The sequence below is a fragment of the Leopardus geoffroyi genome, chromosome A1 (genome assembly GCF_018350155.1).
Source record: "Leopardus geoffroyi isolate Oge1 chromosome A1, O.geoffroyi_Oge1_pat1.0, whole genome shotgun sequence".
Taxonomy (NCBI): Eukaryota; Metazoa; Chordata; class Mammalia; order Carnivora; family Felidae; genus Leopardus; species Leopardus geoffroyi.
In genome coordinates this window covers 180,966,857-180,989,003 of record NC_059326.1, presented here as the reverse complement: position 1 = coordinate 180,989,003, position 22,147 = coordinate 180,966,857, and the positions used below count along the sequence as shown (strand labels likewise).

General features: G+C 41.2%; 1 protein-coding gene across 22 annotated transcripts in view; it reads left to right on the top strand.

Annotated features, from left to right (window-relative positions):
• Positions 1-22,147, top strand: part of TENM2 (teneurin transmembrane protein 2) — a 1,977,527-nt gene that overhangs the window by 1,656,276 nt on the left and 299,104 nt on the right. For 21 of the 22 annotated variants that reach the window (XM_045502305.1, XM_045502315.1, XM_045502361.1 and 18 more), the window contains one exon: positions 16,264-16,498. In XM_045502305.1, coding sequence (XP_045358261.1) covers positions 16,264-16,498 — 235 coding nt within the window. Of the gene's footprint in view, positions 1-3,942; positions 4,104-16,263; positions 16,499-22,147 lie in introns of those variants that run through there. The other variant, XM_045502474.1, reaches the window with a different exon arrangement.

Below are 22,147 nucleotides of genomic sequence, written 5' to 3'. Positions count from 1 at the left end.
AACAGGTATGCTTTCTCCATTCCTCCGAGCTTACAGTCTGTATCTTTACTGGACATGTTGCTGAGCTGTGAGTGCCCTGAGGAGGTCTTCCTAAATACCGTTTAAATTTTTTCTCTTCTTTTATTTCATTGGCCTTTTTTGACACCAGAATTGATCCCTTCTCCTGTTGGAACTATCAGAAGACAAACACAAGTTTCTCTTCCCGGGTAGCAATTTCCATTCATGAAAAATTGCCTTGTATGCATTCAGGAAGTATAGCAGGTTGTGAAGCTCTGTAATTTGTTTCCCATCAACTAATAATCTTATTGTGATGAATAATGTAGTGCTGTTAATGTTTCTACAAGGTTACAGATTGTGCTGAGTGTCAGTAGAGAAGCTGACAGTGTTGTGCAGCAAAGCCATTCTTTCTCCTTTTTACAGAGTATAGTTTCTTGGAAAGCTTGCAGTAGGAGCACGAGCTTCAGCAAACAGTATTCACATGAATTCAAGTACGAAAACTATTCGTGATACACAGTAGAAGTTTTACACCAATGTTGACTCTGTTCTTGTTTTTTTTTTTTTCTTGTTTTTTTTAATGTTTACTTATTTTTGAGAGAGAGTCAGATGAGGGAGAGAGTCAGAGTGTGAACAGGGGAGGGGCATAGAGAAAGACACAGAATCTGAAGTAGACTCCACCAGGCTCTGAGCTGTTAGCACAGAGCCCAACGTGGAGCTTGAAACCACAAACCACAAGATCGTGACCTGAGTCGAAGTCCAACACTCTACCGACTGAGTCACCCATGTGCTCCTGTTCTTGTTTTTTCTAGGGTGCTTTTTTTATCTTATTTTTAAGGATGTGACATATATGTTGGAAACAGATTTCCAAGTTTTGGCATTGATTGGCTCCTTTGTTTTACAGAGAATAGCCTCAGCTTCTCTACCTGGAGTGGCTCATACTCTGCCACAAGTCTGTCCCCTTCAACACCAAATATTCTATCCTGTTCTTTTTTTTATTATTTTTTAATGTTTATTTGGGAGAGAGAGAGCACACACAAGTGGGAGAGGGGCAGAGAGAGGGGAACAGAGGATCTGAAGTGGGCTCTGCACTGACCGCAGAGAGCCCGACACGGGGCTGGAACTCGCAAACTGTGAGATCATGACCTGACCCAAGTCAGACACTTAACTGCCTGAGCCAGCAGGAACCCTTATGTCCTGTTCTTAACATTCAGCCACATGTTTAATTTTTGTTGTTTTATTGTATACTTTTAAAGTAGCACGCAGTAAAATTGTCTTTTATGAATTTTATGAATTGTGACACATATAGATTTGTGTAACCCCACCACCACTATCATGATGCGGAGCAGTTCTGTCACCTCACAAACCTCCCTCATGCTGCCCTTTTGTAGTTACATCCTCTCCCAATCCAAATCCTGGCAGTCACCGATCTGTTTTCAGTCACTATAGTTTTGTCTTATTTTTATAAATTTTTTAATGTTTATTTATTTTTGAGACAGAGACAAAGCATGAGTGGAGGGAGGGGGGGCAGAGATAGGGAGACACAGAGTCTGAAGCAGGCTGTAGGCTCTGAGCTGTCAGCACAGAGCCCGACGCAAGATCATGACACCTGAGCCCAACTCAGACCCTCAACCGACTGAACCACCCAGGCGCCCCCTAGTTTTGTCTTTTTTAAAGTTTATTTATTTTGAGAGAGGGAGGGGAGAGAAAGAGATAAAGAATCTCAAGCAGGCTCCACAATGATAGTGCAGAGCCTGATGCGGGGCTCCAACTCACGAACCTTGAGATCACAACCTGAGCCAAAATCAAGAGTCAGACGCTTAACCGACTGAGCCAGCCAGGCTGAGCTAGTTTTGTCTTTTCGAGAATGTCACGTGAATGCAGTTACACAGTATATAACATTTTGAAACTGACTTCTTCCATTCAGCATGGTACCTTTGAGATGTTTCCAAGCTGTTGCATGTATCAATAGTTGATCCCTTGTTATTGCTGAGTAGCATTCTGTCATACAGATTACCCCACTTTATTAATTCACTTGTAGAATATCTGGGTTGTTTCTAGGTTTTGGTGATCGTAATAGAACTGCTATAAACTTCCATGTATAGGTTTTCAGATAAAGATACATTTTCATTTCTGTAGGGTGAATACATAGAATTGAGATGATTAGATCTTGTGGTCAGTGTAACAATACAGGAAACTGGCAGACTTTTCCAGAATGTCTGTGTATTTCACATCCCCACTGGCAATGTATGGGAGTTTCTGTCATGGTATTTTGATTAGCTTTTATGTCTGTGAAAAGTATGTTGTAGCATAATACTCTGTTTTATCGTGTGCTGCTTCTGGTTGATTTAATAGGTAATTTATTTATTTATTTGTTTAGTGCCTTAATGAGATAGCCCTTAAATTTTATGTCAGATGGGGCACCTAGCTGGCTCTTTTGTTACAGCCTGCAACTCTTGATCTTGGGGTTATGAGTTCGAGCCCCATGTTAGGTGTAAATATTGCCTAAAAAGTAAAATCTTAAAAAGAACTTCTGCTAAAATTTCTCAACAAAAAAAGCATGGAGTGTGTTTGCCTACTTTTCTCAATGCTGTTTATGGCTTCTTTGGTTTAGACTACATGTGTTTTAATTAGAAAAATCTATAAATGATGGGTTTTTCTGTTATTCATAGAATGAGGGTGAGGATGCTAAGGGTATTTATAGATGTTTATAGATGCTGAAAGATTGGGATGGGACAATTGGAGTAAACTCAAGTGGCGAAACTTCATTAATCCCATCTCTATTTTCACTTCGTGGATCTAGATGTCTCACTCTATTTTTTGTGTGCTACTACTCCAAAGTCCATATGGATCCTACTGATGGAACTGAAAATTCACAGCAAGAATTCTGAGTCTTAATCTTACAAGGAAAGCAATACAGCATGTGTATTCCATATGCATAATAGAGGGCTCCAATTCACCATGCTATATTATCTACAATCAAACATAAAAGAGAGTTGATAAATACCACACTCAACTGAAAACACAAATGAATCAAAATGTTATAGTTTCTCTCCACAGGTAATAATTAACATTCTTGTGAATTTCTCTGTATGCCATGGAGCACCCTTTAAACAGTACCCTAGCACAAAATCTTGTATATTGGAAGATGTAGACTTGACCGAAGAGTGAGTTCATCTTGGGAAATAAGACAGGATGTAGGGGACAGGGGGAAGGGGTTCATGTGGAGTCGAATGATATGCATATACGAAGACTTGTCAGAGCAGTATGTCATAATGACCCTTATAAAATTATTGCACATAAGCTGACATGTGAATAAAAACATTCGTGAGAAAGTGAAGTCTTTGGGTAGTTAACAACCAGAAGAAAAATAGAAGAGTTACCGTGGGATCTTTAAGGCTCAACAAAAAGTTCAGAGGCTGGAGATCTGCCACCTGTTTACCTTCCTAGAGGCCAGAGATCTACCATGTCAAAAATCTACCAGACCCGGCATAGATGCTCAATAATGAATTGCCAGGTGAATGAACCCATGAAGACATGAATGAAGGAATGAACAAGGAAGTAATTGAAAATGCTTTGTCACAAGTGGGCATAGCTCATATGCCACTCTTCTTGTGTCAGAACTTAATTAGAGAGAAAACAAAAGGAATCTTGTGGAGAGAACCGTCACTCTTTGGGTTTCTCCCCGAGAATGTGAAAGACTTTACCAAGTGGCTACTTGCATCTAATCTAGCTGGACTCCCTACTAAGAAAATCCTTGGAATGAAAACCCTTTCCAATTATATTCCATGTACAGGTTAGAAAAGTTAATAAAGATCTAATAGGCTAAATATGGCCAAATGGAGTCATTCAGTATATAATGTGCCAGTGTCAGTTCCAATGTTAGTGCCAGAACAGGGCAATCATAAAATATCTTACATAGGTCGGCACACAGGAAGCCTTTGGACTTGATCTGATGCAATCTGAAAGGGCTTCCTGAAGGAGGAAGAACTCCATGTATCCTGCTTTTGACTTGTAAACCCTTTACGGCATACCCTTTGTCCTTGCCACATCCAGTTGGCTTCTCCTACCACCAAGCGTATGGATGAATGAGGATTCACCCTGTTCAGGTAAGCCACTGGCCTGTAGCAAAGATCCTTTAATACAATAAATTTGTGATGGAAACCGAACATTTTCAAGTGGCACGGAGAGCCACAGGAGATCCTGTTAGTCAGAGTTTAGAAGTGAAATGTGTCTATTCCCACTTGGGGTGTGTCAGAGGCCTCTGCCATCATTAGTTCCATGGGGATTTCTGCTTGTAAGGCATTTGTTGTCATGTTTGGATTACTGCAGGAAGAGAAAAAATTGCTACAGTTTGCGTGATATAGAACTGTGTTTTGGCAAGGATGCCTGCAATAATTTTTTTCTTGAACTTTAGTCAAGTTCAAGCATTTGAGATTTGTCTCAGATGACACCATGCAGCAGCCCCTTTGCAAGACCTTCATTTCTGTCGGAATTTGGACTCTCCTTTTGACTCCTTTGCTCTTGCCATACGTATTAATTATTTGATTAATTCAGAAGTTCTTTATTGTGCCTACTAAGTGTTCGAGGTGCCAGGGATCAAGTAGAAAATAAAATAACATTCTTGCTTTCAAGGTACTTAATTTCTAGTGCAGAAAGACAATTACTAGGGGGAAAAATGTGATGATATGTGGTTTAGAGAAACACCATAGAAAAGAGGATATGACTGCTGAGGTTGCCTGAAAAGGCGTGTCTTAAAGGGGAGATTTGAACTGAGACATTCCAACCTTAAGGGAGTGAGCCACTTTGAGTGATCCAGTCAGTTATCTGTATCCCCAGGCCAAATATAAGACAACTGCAAAGGGCCTGAGGCAAAAGCCTGCCTGGCTCAGTCCCATATCAGAGGCCAGTGAGGATCAGGACCTTTCCTACTTACTTCATTGTTTACTTTGAGAAGTAAGCTTGAAGCTTAATGGAGGAGACAAACCTCAGCTGGTATTCTGGCCAATCCCTATGCACATCCCACATTTAAAATGTCTCTGTTCTTCCTTTTCCCTCTACCTGAAATGTTGTTCCCCCAGACATTGCGGTGGCTCTCTCCCTATTTCCTTCAGGTCTCTGATCAAATATCATCTTATTGAGAAGCCTTCCCAGACCACACTATTAAAATGTTAGAAAGATAAGAAGTGTTAGAAATGGAAATTATTTTCTCCTCCAAATCTGATATTTCACGAGAGAGATTACTCACTCTCTGCATTATGGGATTAAGAATGATCCCATTTGAGATGATAAATACTGAAGAGTTTCTGTAACCCAAGAAGCCCTGAGAAACAAATTGCTAATTCATGACTTAAACCATCTAAATGTGATGAATAACTCAGGACCTGCCTGAGTTGTTCAGTGGTGAATTGCATGATAGAGCAAACTGCATGGGTCATAGATGAGCATGAGCAAAACAAAAACAACAATAACAACAACAAAGAAAATCTTGATTTTATCATGAGCTTTTCATGGGCAATGGGAGCTGGTGCTAAATAGAAACACCAAGATTCAAGAAAACCTGGGCCTTCCTTATGCTCATTTCCATAGGGAATAAGAGAATTTATACAAGGTAAGCTGATGTAGGGCCCTTCATATTGTCTACCACCAGGTGGTTTTATTTCCAAGTGTTTAAGTTGCAAAAGGTGGAAATCAAGAGCACTGATTATTTTGGTAGTCTGTGAGACCTAGAGTTTCTATAACTCCTAAGAATGAAAAGAGATCCTTAATTCTTAATGGTGCTATTTACCTTAAAAATATCTGGCAACAGGAAGTTTTCCAAGTCATTACAATAATAATCTTTGAATCACGGGGTCTATTTCACTCCTCTCTCCACAGCCTCAAGAAAGAATTAGCCTGTTCAGGGAAAGATAAATAAATCCTGACATTTCTTAAGTACTTCCTATTTGTCATGCATTTTCCAAGCACTTTAACTTAAAATGTTCTTTCTCCTTTAACTTTTGACCAATTAGGAATGGTATTTGCCCCCTGTTTTGAACAGGGAAACAGAGGCACAGACACGCGAAGTGCTTCATAACTCTGATTGTCTAACTCCAGAAGTCCCTCAGGCGAAACTGGAGAGATGAGTATCAAAAAGACTGAGAAAGCCCTGAAAATCACGTTACAAGCCATGGCTAGGAAGAAACCCTTGTTTCCCAGGGTGGGAGGGGGCAGTGGGAGACGGTGATTCCATTGCCTCCTCTTTCCCCACAGAACTAAGATCTGCAGAGCACGCTGGTATCCTACTGGTCCCAGTTTTTTTCTGAAAGTTGTTTGCATCCTGGGACTCTTGGGTGGGGTGGAGGTGGACTTCCTCATCTTTCTCTGTTCAGCCCTGGGTATTCCTACTCATCATCCATGCTACATGATAGAAAAGGCTGTGAGCACTGTCTCATCCACTTTAATTGGGAAAGCAAAACAATTTTGACTTTGAAAGAAACCACTGAACAGTTGTGAATAAAACCCAGAGGGCAGTCTCTCTGACAGTATCTACACCAGGCAACCCTGGGAGGAGATGTTTCTTTAGGAAGCTCTCAGATATTTTTCTTTAGTAATTCCTTGCTGTGGTGTGTGTATGTTTGTATATTTTGAAGGCAGAAAGAGTATCCTGAAAATCTCTCCAGCAGTATGCCCTATACATCCCATTACATCAGCTGTCACTTGACATGAAACCAGATGCAGTTCAAGGTCTGACATTCAGCTGACTTCTGTTTATATAGTATGGAGAAACTTTAGTTCCCTTGCCCTATAAGGTGTGTACCATGAGAGATTTGGGGAAAAGGTCACCCAGATAGTAAATAATTCTGCTGAGCTTTGTAGTGAAAATGCTCCAAGAACCTTTATCCTGTCCTTGCCATTTAACTAGTGTGCTTCAGTCATTCTTGATATTAATGAATGGTGTAGATCAGAGCTTGTCTCCGTCGTTCTGTTCATCAGACGCTCAACCTAAAATCAAAATCATATTTTATCTTTGTTTTGATCTTCTCCCTGTGATCAGGGGAAAACATTGTGACCATCCAAAGGAAAAGAAAATGAAATATACCCCAACAAAAACCTGGTTAAAGAGCTAAAGAATGGCATCGTGATAGAAGAAAATTCCACTTGTGATTTTTATTTTTCAAAAAAAAAAAAAAATAATAGTCTGGGCTGTGAAAAACATATTATCTTTCATGGGTAGGGAAATATCCAAATTTTGCCCAGACTATTTTACAATAAGACCTTGAAAAGCTATGCAATGAGCTGGAATGAGAGGAGTTTAAATTTTTGATGCAATTCTCTGCTTGGGAAAGTGATAATGCAGCTCAAATAACAGAGAGAGTATTTTCTGCTACAGTGCAACAATCAACATAACGTCTGGGCATATTAATAATTTCACTCCTAAACTTCTCGACAGGGAAAGCATGGGTCTTAATAGCATTGTCAAGATCCTTAGGGCAATTGAAAAACCCAAAATCATTACTTTCTACTGATAGGCTTTCCTCTCCCAGAGGATGCCAAAATACCTAGGGTAATGTAGATTTATTGAAATGCTCAGATAGGCACTGCTCAGACATAACTTTGCAATAAAATCTTCTCTTTAGGAGGGTTCCTCTCAAGTATTTCAAGTGGTCTTTTTTTTTTTTTCTTTGTCACTTAGAAAGTAGCTAATAGAGTTGACATTGATCTCAAGTGATACCTTCCAGATGATTGAAGAACACAAAGAATGAGCATAGGGGTATAGTATAATGATGTGGTACCTGTGATTAAAATCCCTTTCTGCCCCATCATATGTGAGAACCTGCCCACGTGGGCAGGATGGTCCTCTACAAATGGTATTAAGGTCATCATTCAAGTACAGCTACTGGTTGGGCACCCAATTCAAGAGTTCCCTGCTTCTTTTTTCCTCCACCCTCCACCCTGAGTCCCGCCTGCGTGTGTTTGTGTTTTAGTTGAGCAGGAATGGCTGTCTGCAGTGATTACAGCCATGCCTGAAGCAGTAGAACAAATTCCAGGATCCCCCTCGGACCCTCAAGTATACAATTGGCTCTCAAATGGTCATATATAACAATCTCCTTCTGAAAAATATCAACAGCAGTAGGGTCTCAGCCAACAAGCTCCTGTGAACACCAGCTTCAGGTTGCCAGGAAAAGATATTTTTAAGTAGTATGAAGTATGCCCCATCTGAGATCTAACTTTGATTGGTTCCAATGGGCCTCTGCAACAGACAGACATTGTGGTTCTAAAAAACAGAGGGAATCACCATTTATATGAAGTACTAAGAATAGGCAAACCCATAGAAGCAGAAAGTAGATTGATATTTGCCAGGGGTTGGGGGAACTGGGAAGTGACTGCTAAACACTATGAGGTTTCCTAGTGGGGGGCAATGAAAATGCTCTAAGATCAGGCAGTACTGATGGTTGTATATCTCAGTGAATATAGTAAAAGAAAGCACTAAAGTGTACATGTTTTAAAGCTGAATTTCATTATATTTCAGTAAATCTATTATTTAAAATTTATTTATTTTGAGAGAGACAAGAGAGAGTGCAAGTGGAGAGAGATTCTCAAGCAGGCTCCATGCAGAGCCCTATGCAGGGCTCAAATCCACAATACTGTGAGACTGTGACCTGAGCCAAAATCAGGAGTTGAATGCTCAACTGACTGAGGCACCCAGGCACCCCTGTACATCTGTTATTTAAAAGAGAGAATAGGTGATCAGGCAGAAACAGGAAAAGATAAAATAAAACTAAGAACAAAGAGGAACAAAGTCACCTTCTCCCTGGGTCCAGCTGTCTCCCTGTTGAAGGACCTGTGAGGGTAATAAGGATTTTGGCATAAGGGAAGGCCCATCAGATGCTAGCAGCCTAGAAATGTCCAAAGAACAGAGGCAGAAATCTGCTCTGACCCCTCTTTGCTGAGGTTCTGCAAAATAACCCCAGGAGACATGATGTGTTCATTGGTTCGTTCATTCATTCCTTCATTCAGCACTACTCTGCTAGCCACCATAGCCCTGTGCTGAAGGAATTCACAGTCTAGCAGGAAAAACAGGAGAGTCCAAAAATGATAGAAAACCATGCATCTAGGGTATGAAAGAGACATGCCCAGTATGCACTCAGGAGGGGCCCAGATGTATTACAGTTAAATACAACATGTAAGGAGAGAAACTTAGATCTTTTAACGCCCTGCACCTCCATTTCTTTGTCTTTATCATGGAGAACAATATCCACTCTGAAGGTTGTTATAAGTTTAAATAAGGTGAAATATACACAGGGCCTACCACACAGCTGGTGCTTATTAAACGGGCGCAATTGTTCTTAGATGACCTACGATGTCCCTCTAAACCCTAATTTTTTATGAATGTAGGTAGAGCTGACAAAACTTTGGTTTCTAAGCCTGCAAAGGATTGCTCTTGGTGACGGCAATTCCCTTGCTTCTGCCATGCAGTGTTGGTGTGCGTGTCGTTGCGAATGCACTCAGAATGCTTTTTCTCTGAGGTCATATATGTAGTGTAAGCAAGAGAACTACAAATCATTCTTCATGAGTGAACACAGCCCTGTCCTTCTCTGGTGCTCCTCTCAGGCTGAATGGGGCCTTTCTATCAAGGACAGTCCCCTGATCCAGGACTGTGCGATCCAGGCCGAGAGGCACTGGTCAAAGCTGTAGTTGAGCACCGGGAGATGAGAAAGAGGTTATAACTTGGCTCATTCCTTCATCCTTTCTTCTCTTTCCCCCTCCATTCTGAAATGTGGAGAAGGGGCTGCAGCTTGCTACAGTAGTGACCACATCTGAGAAACACTGCAGATCAGTCACTGCCCTACAAAGCCAGCAATACCATCCAGTGGTCAGGACAATAAAAGTCTATTCTTGAGAGGACAAATCATTCAGTAGATGCTACAACAGGGAAGGAGCAAGCAAGCTGAATGTCCCGAGTGTCCAGTACTTAGACACAAGTAAATCTCTTTCCACCTCTTTCTAAACACAGGACGAGGCTGGATCTGGACTCGCCCAACCCCTCTCCCTTGCCCCCAGGCTGTTGGCAAAGTACGGTCAGTCAGAGCAGGAAGGATGAGCTGGGACGTAGTGTGCCCTTGTTTCTGTCTCCAAAAGACTTAATTGCTGCTTATCCCTCATGCCACTGGTTATGGGAGCCAGGATGCATACGGAGGAGGAAGTTTGAGAAAGGCCTTTTGGGAAGGCACAGAAAAGAGATTGCACTGCAGTTTGGCTGTTCTGGCCTATTTCTCCTGATTCAAGCAGCACTGTGAGGTGCACAGCTTTCAGGTGGGCAATTCCCTCCAATTCCTCGTAAGTTTTCGTTCTGCCATTTAAGCAAATGTGGAAGGAAGTGAATTAAGCCAGTTTTTCCTCTGTATTTGCCAGGGTGATTTGTACAAACCAGGACAGAGGTCTCTGTTCTCTCCCTGTGTGAGTGCATTTTGGGCCTCCTGATCTTTTGCATATGACAGAATGGGGAAGAAACCCTGGGATCCAAAAGCAGCTCTTCCTCTTACTAAGTTACATGACCTTTGGGGCTTTGCTTAACCTCTCTGAGCCTCACTGGCTGGATCTGTAGAATGGGAATGAGAAGAAAACTTACCCCATAAGATCGAGTGGTAACAAACTGAAATAATTTATGTACAGCACTTAGCACAGGACCGGACACACAGGGAGAGCTTGACTCCTAGCAGCTATTGTCGGTGTTATTTTGCTGTCATTAACATCAATAGTTTGTTTATAGAAATGGAACACTTCTGAATCCCACGTTCCATTTCTGGAAGCTCTTAGAGCAATGCTCTAGCGATTGTGCGTATTAATGCCTGTGTCATGTCACTTAGTCACAATGCCCTTCTGTAGACAGCATTTGAAGCTGGAAGAGGTCTGAGGTTGGTGATTTTGCCTTTATATATTGATTTAAACATATGTTGATTTAAAAGCGACCACTCAAAAGAGGCAGGAAAGCTAGAGTTCCTCACGAGGTAAAGTTGCTATTGCTGTTATTGCTATGATCGGTATTATTAATTATAACACATAATATATACTAATAACATTTGTTAATACTTAATATGTGCCAAGAATCATGGTAGGCTTTTTATAGATGTATTCTCATTTGATGTTCCTAACAACTATATGAGAGAAGTAAAATTACCCATTTTACAGATGAAGAAACAAAGAAACAAATATATAACTTTCCAGTAGTCATACTGCAAGTAAGTGTGGCCAAGCAGGGGTTCAAAGCCAACCACAAAGCTGGTTATCTGCAGCAGACTCCCAGTTCTAACTAGAGGCTGTTATTGTTGAAAATCTTCCCTCTGATTCCCCTCTGCCTCCCATTTGAGGTCAGATCTGTACAGCATGTCCTGGTGCCAATTTTCGCTAACCAGAGAGTCCAAAATCTCTGCCAACACCAGCATCACTTCTAGCATCTTCAAATTGCTCTCAAGATGTAACTTGCCCCAATGACATAGTTCAGTAGGAGGAGGCAGAGAGTTTGTGGTTAATTCATCATCTCAGGGTCCAAGGGGTTGAAGTTTTTAAAGACCAACAGTTGGCATGCCATCTCCAAAAAGAGTGAATTATTGGCAGTTAGGCAGGCCTATACTTACAATTTTTTTGTTCATACATTTTATCATTTTAATCACCAGGAAAAAAAATAGTGTGGACTACAGAGCAAAACAAAGCTATCTTAGTCTATCCCTGCCTGCCTACTCTCATCTACACCCACCCACCTTGGCAAGGGTAGAACTAGCCTAAATACCTCCCCCATCTGTTTATTTAGGAAGAGTACAACAATAGCCAATTATTAAGAATTTACTTCCTTCGCTCCAAAGAAAATCCTTTATATATTATTGACAATGTGGGTGTTGGTTGTTTCCACACGCTGTTTGAGTTCTGCTAGTCTAGTCAACACCAGAGCTGATACTCCAGGATTTTGCAGGCCCCATGGCTAACCTTGTTAGACCCAACAACAAAGAACTACTTTATTTTTCTTATGACTCCACTGTCAACCAATTGGCATTTAGGAAGGACAGAATATGGGAATGGCATCCCTGTAAGGATCAAGATTTCTGGCATCAACAAATCTAAGCATAGGTTTTTCCAGCAAATAAGACCAAACAAGCAAACAGGACAATTGAAGCACTTAGTTTTTAAATACACAGGCAGCAGCCTCTCTCTAAATTCACTTACCCTTGCCAGCAGTCCTACCTGTCCTGCCCTAGCTTTTCACAAAGAACAAATGTGCAATTCCTCCTTCCTAGGACTAAAAGCCACATAGTACCTAAAAATAAATTCTAGGTACTCAACTCCAGATAAATCAGGTGTACTATAATAGGCTAGCACTGTGATTTTAATGACAGTTGCCTTTTGCCTGCTAATAGCATACTTATTAAGTTGATACTATGTAAGCATTTATGTTACATAGTTATTTGTGGCTCAATTGCATTATTATGTGATTTCCTATTTATGTAATAGAAGAGCCATTAATATGCACATTAATTAAACCCAATAAATGTGTAGAACTCAGAGTGGACGTTTAGGTTCCTTCATCAAGCTGTTAATCATTTCTGTTTCAGCATACATTGAAGACATTAGTTGCCTTGGAGAAGGCCTTTTTCATGTAATTTGGCTTCCTGGAAAGCAGTAAGGCGTGTTGCTGGCCATTGTTCGCATTTTTGAAATGGAAAACCGTCACATCCAGCAAGCTCATTGGATGACTAATGAAAACCGGGAAACACAAAAAGTGCTTGAGATGAATGATTGTAGCAGGGGTGTTGTTATATGAGAGATATGTGACCTACCCAGAATGCTAAGGTACCATGGGTGAGATCTAAATGCCTACCAGTGGCAACATAAATGCTTACACCCGGTCAGATTAAAATAAACTGGGATTGTTAGGGTTAATGGCAAAGCAGAAAACCACCCAAAAGCACTCAGCTATATCCTGTTGTTACCATGAGGGAATAGACTCGGTGTTTTTGTTCTGTTTTTGTTTTCAAGAGAAGTCAGCGATCTGGAACACTATACAAAATCTTGACTCGGAATCTTTGGTCATATCCAGCTTGGGGGCTACTGTACTCGAATCTGGGCTCCTTGAGAGCCACAGTTGTGTCTTAATCATGCTTTTATTCCTGAAAGAAGCAAGCAGTGTTCCATGCACATGGTTGGGGACCTTACCTTAAGTGGCATATGTGGTGGCATATGTGGCACTGTGCATTCCTCCTCCTTTCCATCCTTCATGTTGACTCACACGCACTTACTGCTGTTGTCAGGAGTGGTGGGTGAGTACTCAGACAATTACAGAAATGGAGTTGTAGGCCTAGGTTCATGTTATTTAAAAGGGGCAGACCCAACCCTTGAACCCAGTCCTTTAGATTTCCTCTCCTAACCAGTGGCCAAGTGCCTCTTCCATGTCTCTCTGTATATTCCCCAGTGGTAGCTCTTCCCACTCAGTATTCTAATCGTCTTTTCTTTTTCTTGTACATAGTTGAAAAATACGATTGTTGGATGGATAGATAAAGGAGAAAATATAATCAGTGTCACAGTGGAAATGAACAGTAGTAATGAGGAAACCATCTAATACTGAGGATGCTGGATGGTTTTTGTTGTTGCCATCAATAATTTGATTTATTTGCAGTGAAATAACATACTGCTGTACAGGAGGGCAGTGTGAGAAGAACACTATGTATTCTTTCATCTCCTCCATGAAGCTCTGGGCCTTCTATTTAGTAGAAATGGAAAAAGAGCTGGGGGAGCCTGTGTGGCTCAGTTGGCTAAGCCTCCAACTCTTGATTTCGGCTCAGGTCATGATTTCACGGTTTGTGGGATTGAGCCCCGCATCATACTCCACGCTGAGTGTGGGGCCTGCTTGGGATTCTCTCTCTCCTTTCTCTCTCCTCCTACCCCACTCATGCTGGTGCAGTCTCTCAAAATAAATAAATAAACTTAAAAAAAAAAAAAGAATGGAAAGGGAGCTTGACATCTCTTGCAATTAACTTGAAAGCTCATCCTTCGTTTTATAGGAAACATGCCACATAGCACCTGGGTCCGTGGTTCCCTTTCCCCCTTAGCAGCACCCCTGGATAGCATCAGCAAAAGGGAAAACCACAGGAATTTCACCCACACAAAACACAGATGGACAAAGAAGGGCCACACAAGTTGAAGCAGGCTCAGAAACCTTAGCTCAGGATGAATAGACAGGAAGCAGGAGAGTTCTGGTATCTCATTTAGTGAATTAAATGCCTCACATGGCCTCTTTGTACTTTGGGAGAGTGTGTGGTCTGGAGTGCTGGAGGTGGGGCCAGGGGCCAAGGGAAATGGGAAGTTGGGGCTTGGGACCGAGGAGGGTGGGTTCTCACTTGTACACTGATTCATCTCATCTTCCTGAGGCAAGTCTCAAGATTACTTCACTAATGGAGAATAATGACACCACTTGGATAGGAGTTGAGGGAGGGGAAAGGAAAGCATGAAAATTTATTAACCCTGTGTGAGGGGCTTGGATAGCATCTCTGAAGGATCCTTATGAAATCATTTCATCCCCTTTTCTCACCTCTTCCCACTAATATGAGACAGACAAACGCTAAATAAGTATATAATAATACATTACTAGACAGACAACAAAGCCAGAAAATGTAATAGCCTGCTACAGCTACGAAACTCCCTCAAAGATATATTTAAAATGTCACTGGTGCCTGATGTAAAATACGAATTGCAGGTTCATTTGGAGGACGCGATTTAAAACCTGTACAACTGTATGGTGGCATTTCCCACGGGGGTTTAGTTTTAGTTGTCTTTTTCTGGAGACCAAAAAAAAAAAAAAAAATCCCCCAAGTAATTTCAGCCCAGAGATAGAAACTTCGGGGAACCACTTGTGTCTGTTATTTTTCCTTCTTGTTTTCCTTGGTCATGATGCTCTCCAAACCTAGCATCTTCTTGACATGTTGTCTTTCTTTTGGAATATTTCTGCAGGCTTCACAGGAGCTACGGAATGTAGATTACACCTTTTGGAGATGTAGCCTGGCCACATAAGGAGACAAGTAGTTGAAATTTGTGTCAAATTGCTTGTTTAAATGATGTGAGCCAACTTCTTAAAGCCAGGACAGCAGGGGCTGAGGATTTTAAAAGTTGGCAGGGGCCAAAATGACAAGGCTTGGCAGTCACCTGGTGAGCTGCCAACCTCGACTGGAGGCTTCAAAAAAGGACACAAATTAAAAGTCATGTTTCAGCAGCCATTAAAACCAAATTATAGGCTTACATTGCATAGTGAACTACTTTCGTTTTCATTATGCTTAAAATATTTCATTTTGTAGATTGAGAGTGGGTTGCTAGGAAAACCCTGTGTGGAGTTGTCATCTGTGGTCATATTTACAAAGGAGATACACACAGAGGTATAGTTCTCCTTTATGCATTTTTCCTATGAGGATAGAGGATTTCAAGATGAGAAAAGAGGATGCAGTTTGGAGTAAGGGTCAAGGTTTGAAAACATCAACCCTGATGTCTGAGCAGGCTCACAGGTATTTTCTTGACTCTCATGAAAAAAAAAAAAAAAGCATGCATATATACATAACACCTAAAACAAATACACTTTTTAAAAAATCATCAACATTTTAAGAAACAGGAAATTTTATCTAAAAGTCCAGATCTTCAGCTTTCCTAGAAAAACTAGAAGACTTGGCTGCGTTGGGCCCTTATCCCCACATGGCCACATGGGCCTGGATCTGAGTGAGGGGTGCTTCCTATCCTTTCCAAATCACCTCAGTCCACAACTGGCCCACTTGACTTCCCTGCTTACCTGCTACAGGTATTTAAATATGCTACTCTCTGACTTAGAGTGTACCATATTCTCATTGCCTTTCAGAAAAAGAAAATGTTTATAAAGAATGCATGCAATGTACTGGTTTACCAGGAAATGGTACAGGGACTTGTTACATCAGTGACCAGCCCTGTCAGGTCTGTGTCACTTCCACTTTAAGATTAACATATTCAAGATTAATACGCTCCAGCCTGGTTTTACTAATTTAGTTCCTCCTTCTTCCTTTGAGGCCTACAGAAGAAAGCAAATCAAAGTATGTTATTTGTTAGTAACCAACCCTGGAATGCTTTATGCTGTCTTTCTCTTTCTCTCTTTCTCTTGTTTGTGACTTTTAGCAATTACCAACCTAAAGACTTTGATTCTAGGCTTTGTTCCTCAGGTTTGCAGAGTGTCTGGGGCTACAGCCTGCAGCCACTGATGGCCATTTCTCCTTCTTCTCTTTGTAGGTCCTCCAAACCACCACAGCCAATCGACTCTGAGACCCCCTCTGCCTCCCCCTCACAACCACACTCTGTCCCATCACCACTCGTCTGCCAACTCCCTCAACAGGAACTCACTGACCAACCGGCGGAGCCAGATCCACGCCCCAGCTCCTGCACCCAATGACCTGGCCACCACACCGGAGTCCGTTCAGCTCCAGGACAGCTGGGTGCTAAATAGCAACGTGCCACTGGAGACTAGGTAAGTCCCCATCGCCGGTCACACCTGTTGCCCCACCTGAGTCATGTGCACAGAGTCCCCTAGACGGTTCAGGATTCTTGTCGGGGAAACAGTCCTGGTGTAAATAACAGGACAAGTATACCACCTCTTTGTTGTTCCCTTGGTAATTTGACTCTGGATGGTAGGCTGATAGGTATTTCTTTGTTCACATGTGTCTCCTTTTAATGCTTGTTTACTCTCTTAGACAGATCTTGTGTACCCAACTAATAGAATTAGCATAACATATTTTTACTCAAAGGCTCATGGGAAACATGCTTATAAGGGTATATTGACTGAAAGCTGCTGATAAATTATGCATTTGGCCTTTCCTGAAGTAATAAATGAAGACTCATTTGAAATTAAGTGTTTGGGGAGACCTTGAGAAACAATCCCTGATTCCAGGCTGACAGAAGTATAATTTTAATTTATATTTCATCCAACATGCCGTCTGACTTTAATCCCTCCTGTACACACTAACAGCTTGATGCCTGAGGGGCAAACAAGAATGTACAAAAACAAACAAGAGAAAAGGGGCAGCACTTAGGTTGGAGGGAAGAGTTTCAAAGTGATCTCCACATCTGGCTTTGTGTTGTTTTGCCTTTTCTTCTGTCCCTTTCTTGCCTCCCCTTTTGGTCCTCCAAAACCACGCCCACCTTAATGCCCCGAGACAAGGTGTGTAGGTCACAGTGTGATGGGCTGGGAAGGAATGACTGTGAAGGCTGTGGGTGGGCTGCTAGATGGGGGAACACTGTTGCACCCCAACCCCAGACCCTGTCATGGTTTGTATGCTCCAGTTATTATCGTTTCCTTGCCAAAAAGAACCATGAAAACGAAACAGAGAAAGGTGATAATTCATGTTGACCCTTGAAAAAGTTCTCACTTAGGGCCACCTGAGTGGCTCAGTCTGTTCAGTGTCCCACTTTTGGTTTTGGCTCAGGTCATGATCTCACGGTGTGAGTTTGAGCCCTGTGTGAGGCTCAGCACTGAAAGCACAGAGCCTACTTGGAATTATCTCTCTCCCTCTCTCTCTGCCCCTCCCCCTCTCATTCTCTCTCTCTCAAAAAAATAAATAAATAAACAGTTCTCACTTAAGTTTTTAAACGTTAATAAGCTAGGTTTGAGGAAAAACAAAAGGAATCTGTAATGGCAAGTGAATTCTCTGCACACTGCTGGAAGCGACTATGCAAGCCATAGCATTTATGTCATTTCGTACCTATAATATTCTTTTACTATTTTTATAAGATCTTGAATAACTTGTGCACCATTGTCACTGTGGTCACTCTAAACTGTAATAAATTTTATTCTCTGATGATATAGGTTATTTTTAACGATGCCTACATTCTTAATCTGTAAGGCTTAAAATATGAAAGTCAGTAGAAATTATATGTGTATATTACATACAATAGATATACTTAAACATCTGCGCTAATATGGGCACCTGGGTGGCTCAGTTGGTTAAGCATCTGACTTTGGCTCTGCTCATGATCTCACGGTTTGTGAGTTGGAGCTTCGTGTCAGGCTCTCCTCTAATGGCATGAAGCGTGCTTTGGATTCTCTTGTCTCCTTCTCTCGCTCTCTATCTCTCAAAAATAAACATTTAAAAATAACTGCACTAATAAACCTTTGTCAAAAGGTTTCTAGGCTGAAAGCAGACTGGTCCACATGGCTTAATTCAGGATATTTTCATAGTTGGTGGTGATCTTTAAGGCTGTATAAGACTTTCTGTCTTTTTTTTTTCCTTCTGCCACAGAGCTTGTTGGGCGTTAGTCAACCTTCTTTTACATTAACAGTCTTTTGTTTGAAAAAGAGTTTCTGGACATAAAGGCTACATAGAGGGGACTAGATGAAGGAGAAGGATGAGGAGAAAGGGAAGGAGAAATGTACTAGCCATTGTAGAAAGTGGAGGAGGAGAGGAAGGAAGGAAGAGGACCACCATCACCATTCATCACCAGTTTTTACTATGCACTTTGTATCTGCCTGGTATTCATTCTTTATTGCATTATCTCATTAGAGCCTGAAATAATAGAGTGAGGTAGGAAGGGACCATTACTTCCACCTTTTTAAAGATGCACAATCTAGATGTGTAGGAGCAAAGTAACTTGCAAGAGGTCTAGGGCTTCAGTGAGATGGGACATTCTGAACCACCTTGGATGGACCTCCACTGGTTTCCACACACAAAATTAGGTGGCATGATGTCTGATAAATGAATATGTACAAGACTACATTTATTGCCCTAATTGTTACATTTACAGGGCAAAATCCATCAGAGTGTTTGCTCCTCACAAAGATTCTCCCTTTGGTGATTACAAGGCATATGATGCAGAAGCCATCTCCTGTCTCCTAGCTGCTGATGAAAATAATTCATTTTCCAGGAGATTTACTTTACAAAACCATTTGCAATCAAGTGTTATCTTGACAAGTATCTGGTAGAGAGAGGACCAGCAGAGCCAAGTGTGTCACCTTCCTATTTTTCTGAAGTTAGCTTTCCTAGAATTTGTATCTGATCTATAGAGTCCTTCCGTAAATCATTTATATATTTGTCATTTCTCCAAGGATTAGGGCTTCTCAATGGAGGTTTTGGAGGAGGCAAGTTCAATACAAAGCTTGAGTAGATAGGATTGCCAAAATGTTGAAGTCAGTCAGAAGAAAAAAGCAAGCAAGAACAACATCTGGATATCCTTTGATCAGTGCATTCCAGGGCCAAAGATTAGAGAATGTGAGGCCCTTGGGATAGGGCTATCACCAGAAGTCAAACACAGGGTGCAGAAGTCAGCAGCTCTGTTCATGGAATTCATGAATACATATAACTTGGATGTGCATCTGGTCCCGTATATGAAAACTTCAGCAGTAATTAATAGAATTGTTGAGCTTTACATTTCTTTTTAAAATATTATCATTCAGTGTCTTATTAGCAAATATTTACTGAGTCCCTCATGTATACCAAACACACTATATGAGGTGCTAGGGAGGTCATGAGTAACACATGAAACTTGCCCTTGAAGTTCACACAATCTAAAGGAAGAGATAGGTACATAAACAGAGGGGTAGTGCAGTGTATACAATACACTTTAAGACTAAAGTGACCATACAGTGGATGAAGTGATTAACTCTCCCAGGATGATCAGGAAACATTTCAAACTGAGTATCTGTTTGAATTGGGTTTTTAGAGGAGGATAATAATTTGCCTAATAGATAGGTAGAAAAAAAAGTCAAAGATTATAGCATACTATTTGTTTCTGTTCCCTAGTATGTTTTTAAATATAGTCTTGGAAACTGTAGAACTGAACAAAGTCACTTATTCAAATGTTGGAACATTGTGAGTTTCATAGGGTCATTTTCTTACCCACAAGAGAAAGTGTAGACTTTCTTTTGGGAGCCCTTCTTTTATGGGCATGATGCCATACTAGGATTCCCATTCTTATTTTTATACCAAATAAGGATTTGTTAACTATATCCAGGAGAGAAACCATTGAAGGCAGGTCATAGAGGCTGATCATGATGTAGTCATCAATTTCGAAAATGCACTGGAAATTTACAAACGGCTTCGCCACCTCTACTCTCCCTAACACAGACTTCTGGGTGTGATGGAAGAATTTCATAACTGGGAGGTGATGAGCAGGCATGCTGCCACCCCCAGAGACTCTAAGCCAAGTCCAACATGTTTCTTTAGACCAGTGAGGAGCAAACCCTTGCTTCTCTGCATTGCTTTTTGACGTTCCCATCCATCTTAATGAGGCATGTTACATCTTCCGTAGACTGCGCTTTTTTTTCCATTTTTTTCTGTGACAAGTAGAATTAAAGGTACTGGTTAAGGAGGCATAGCCCAAAAATGGGACTGTATGAATTACGAGTTTAATACAAGACCTAAAGCCTAAAAATTCTCTACCGATGTTAATCATGTAAGAGACCAGTGCATATACGTTTCTACTACCAAAACCAGTCAATTCATGTATAAACCATAACATAATCTAAAGGAAAAAAAAAAACTCAGGGCAGAGGAGCTAAATGCAAGCAGTCAATACTGTCTTTATCTAATATGATGTGTAACAAAATCACCACCATCTTTATTTCCACCCACTTACATCTTGAAACAAAATCCATGTGCAATTCCTGGTTGATACCATCCATCTACACTTTCCCTCCTGAGAATAACAAGGTCAGGAATCTTCCAGGCCAGCTGCTTCTTGGGGAGTTTCTGAAGTCAGCTTCTCTTGTCTAAAATGGTACAAAGTAGCTTGATGACAGAAGCTAACTTTCCTTCTTCTATGTGTTTTATTGAATTCTCTCTGAATCTCTCAGCACTACATCAGTAAAGAGAATCCCCTGGCAGAATAAAACTTCCCTCTGGTTTTACTTTCTCCCTAAAATACCAGAAGCTCCCATTTTTGGTCAGTAACTCCTTTTCTGTCTTTACAAATCTTTTTTTTTTTTTTTAATTTTTTTTATTAACGTTTATTTATTTTTGAGACAGAGAGAGACAGAGCATGAACGGGGGAGGGTCAGAGAGAGGGAGACACAGAATTAGAAACAGGCTCCAGGCTCTGAGTGGTCAGCACAGAGCCTGACTCGGGGCTCGAACCCACGGAGTGCGAGATCATGACCTGGGCCGAAGTCGGCCGCTTAACCGACTGAGCCACCCAGGCGCCCCTGTCTTTACAAATCTTGACACAGGGTGAACAGAAAATAAATACATAAAAAATCTCCATCAGACCCTTAACTCCAGAAGCCCTAATTTTAACTATCAAAATCCCCAAGTTACAAACAAGTTTGCAAGTTGCTTTTTAAGATCATCATCCATTATTCATTCAAGAAATAACTATGAGAACCTATCATGTGCCAAGTACTGAGGATTCAGCAGTGAAGAAGAAAAGCAAAGCCCTTGCCCTTGTGGTGTTTCCAGGCTGGATGTAGACAGAAGTGTACAAATGATTAGATACATGTCTCCCCACCATGACAAATGTACTAAGTGCTGTGTGAGGTATAGAGAAGTCAGACGCGTGAGAAATTGACATTTGAGCTGAGCCCTAAGGATGAGTAAGTGTTAATTAGACTTGAAGAATGTTCTAGGTGGCAAAACAATGACCTGCTGGGGAAAGAAAGACTAAGATGCCAGGAAGGGAAAGCAAGCTAGAAGGGCAGGTGAGGGCAGGATGTTGCAGGCCATTGGGCTGGGTTAAAGGTTTTGGACTCTAGCCCAAGAATAATGAAAAGTCAATTATGTATTTTAAATAAGAGAACGAAATAATAAAATACTATCGTTTGGTTTGGTTTTGAATTGTGAGAGCTGCCATATAGCAAACATGTTGGAGGTATGGTGGAAGGTACAGCAAGTCTGTTGTAGGTCCAGTTTAGAGAATGTCATCATGGTTAAGATGAAAGGTGTCCTGGCGTCCGCTAGGTTCCTGGTAGCTGTAGTACTCATATCTGGCTTTCTCCTACCAATCTGGCAAGAAGGTGAACATTCATAGACGTGAAGTATATTTTGAAGGTAGAGTCAAGTGGGAATGAACACTTGTGGAGTTGTGGGTTAGACTACTGAGAGTACGATGACCAGGTTTTTAACTTAGGAGACTGGTTGGATAGTGATTTCATTTCCCGAGGATGGAACAAGTTTTGTGGCAGAAAACAGAA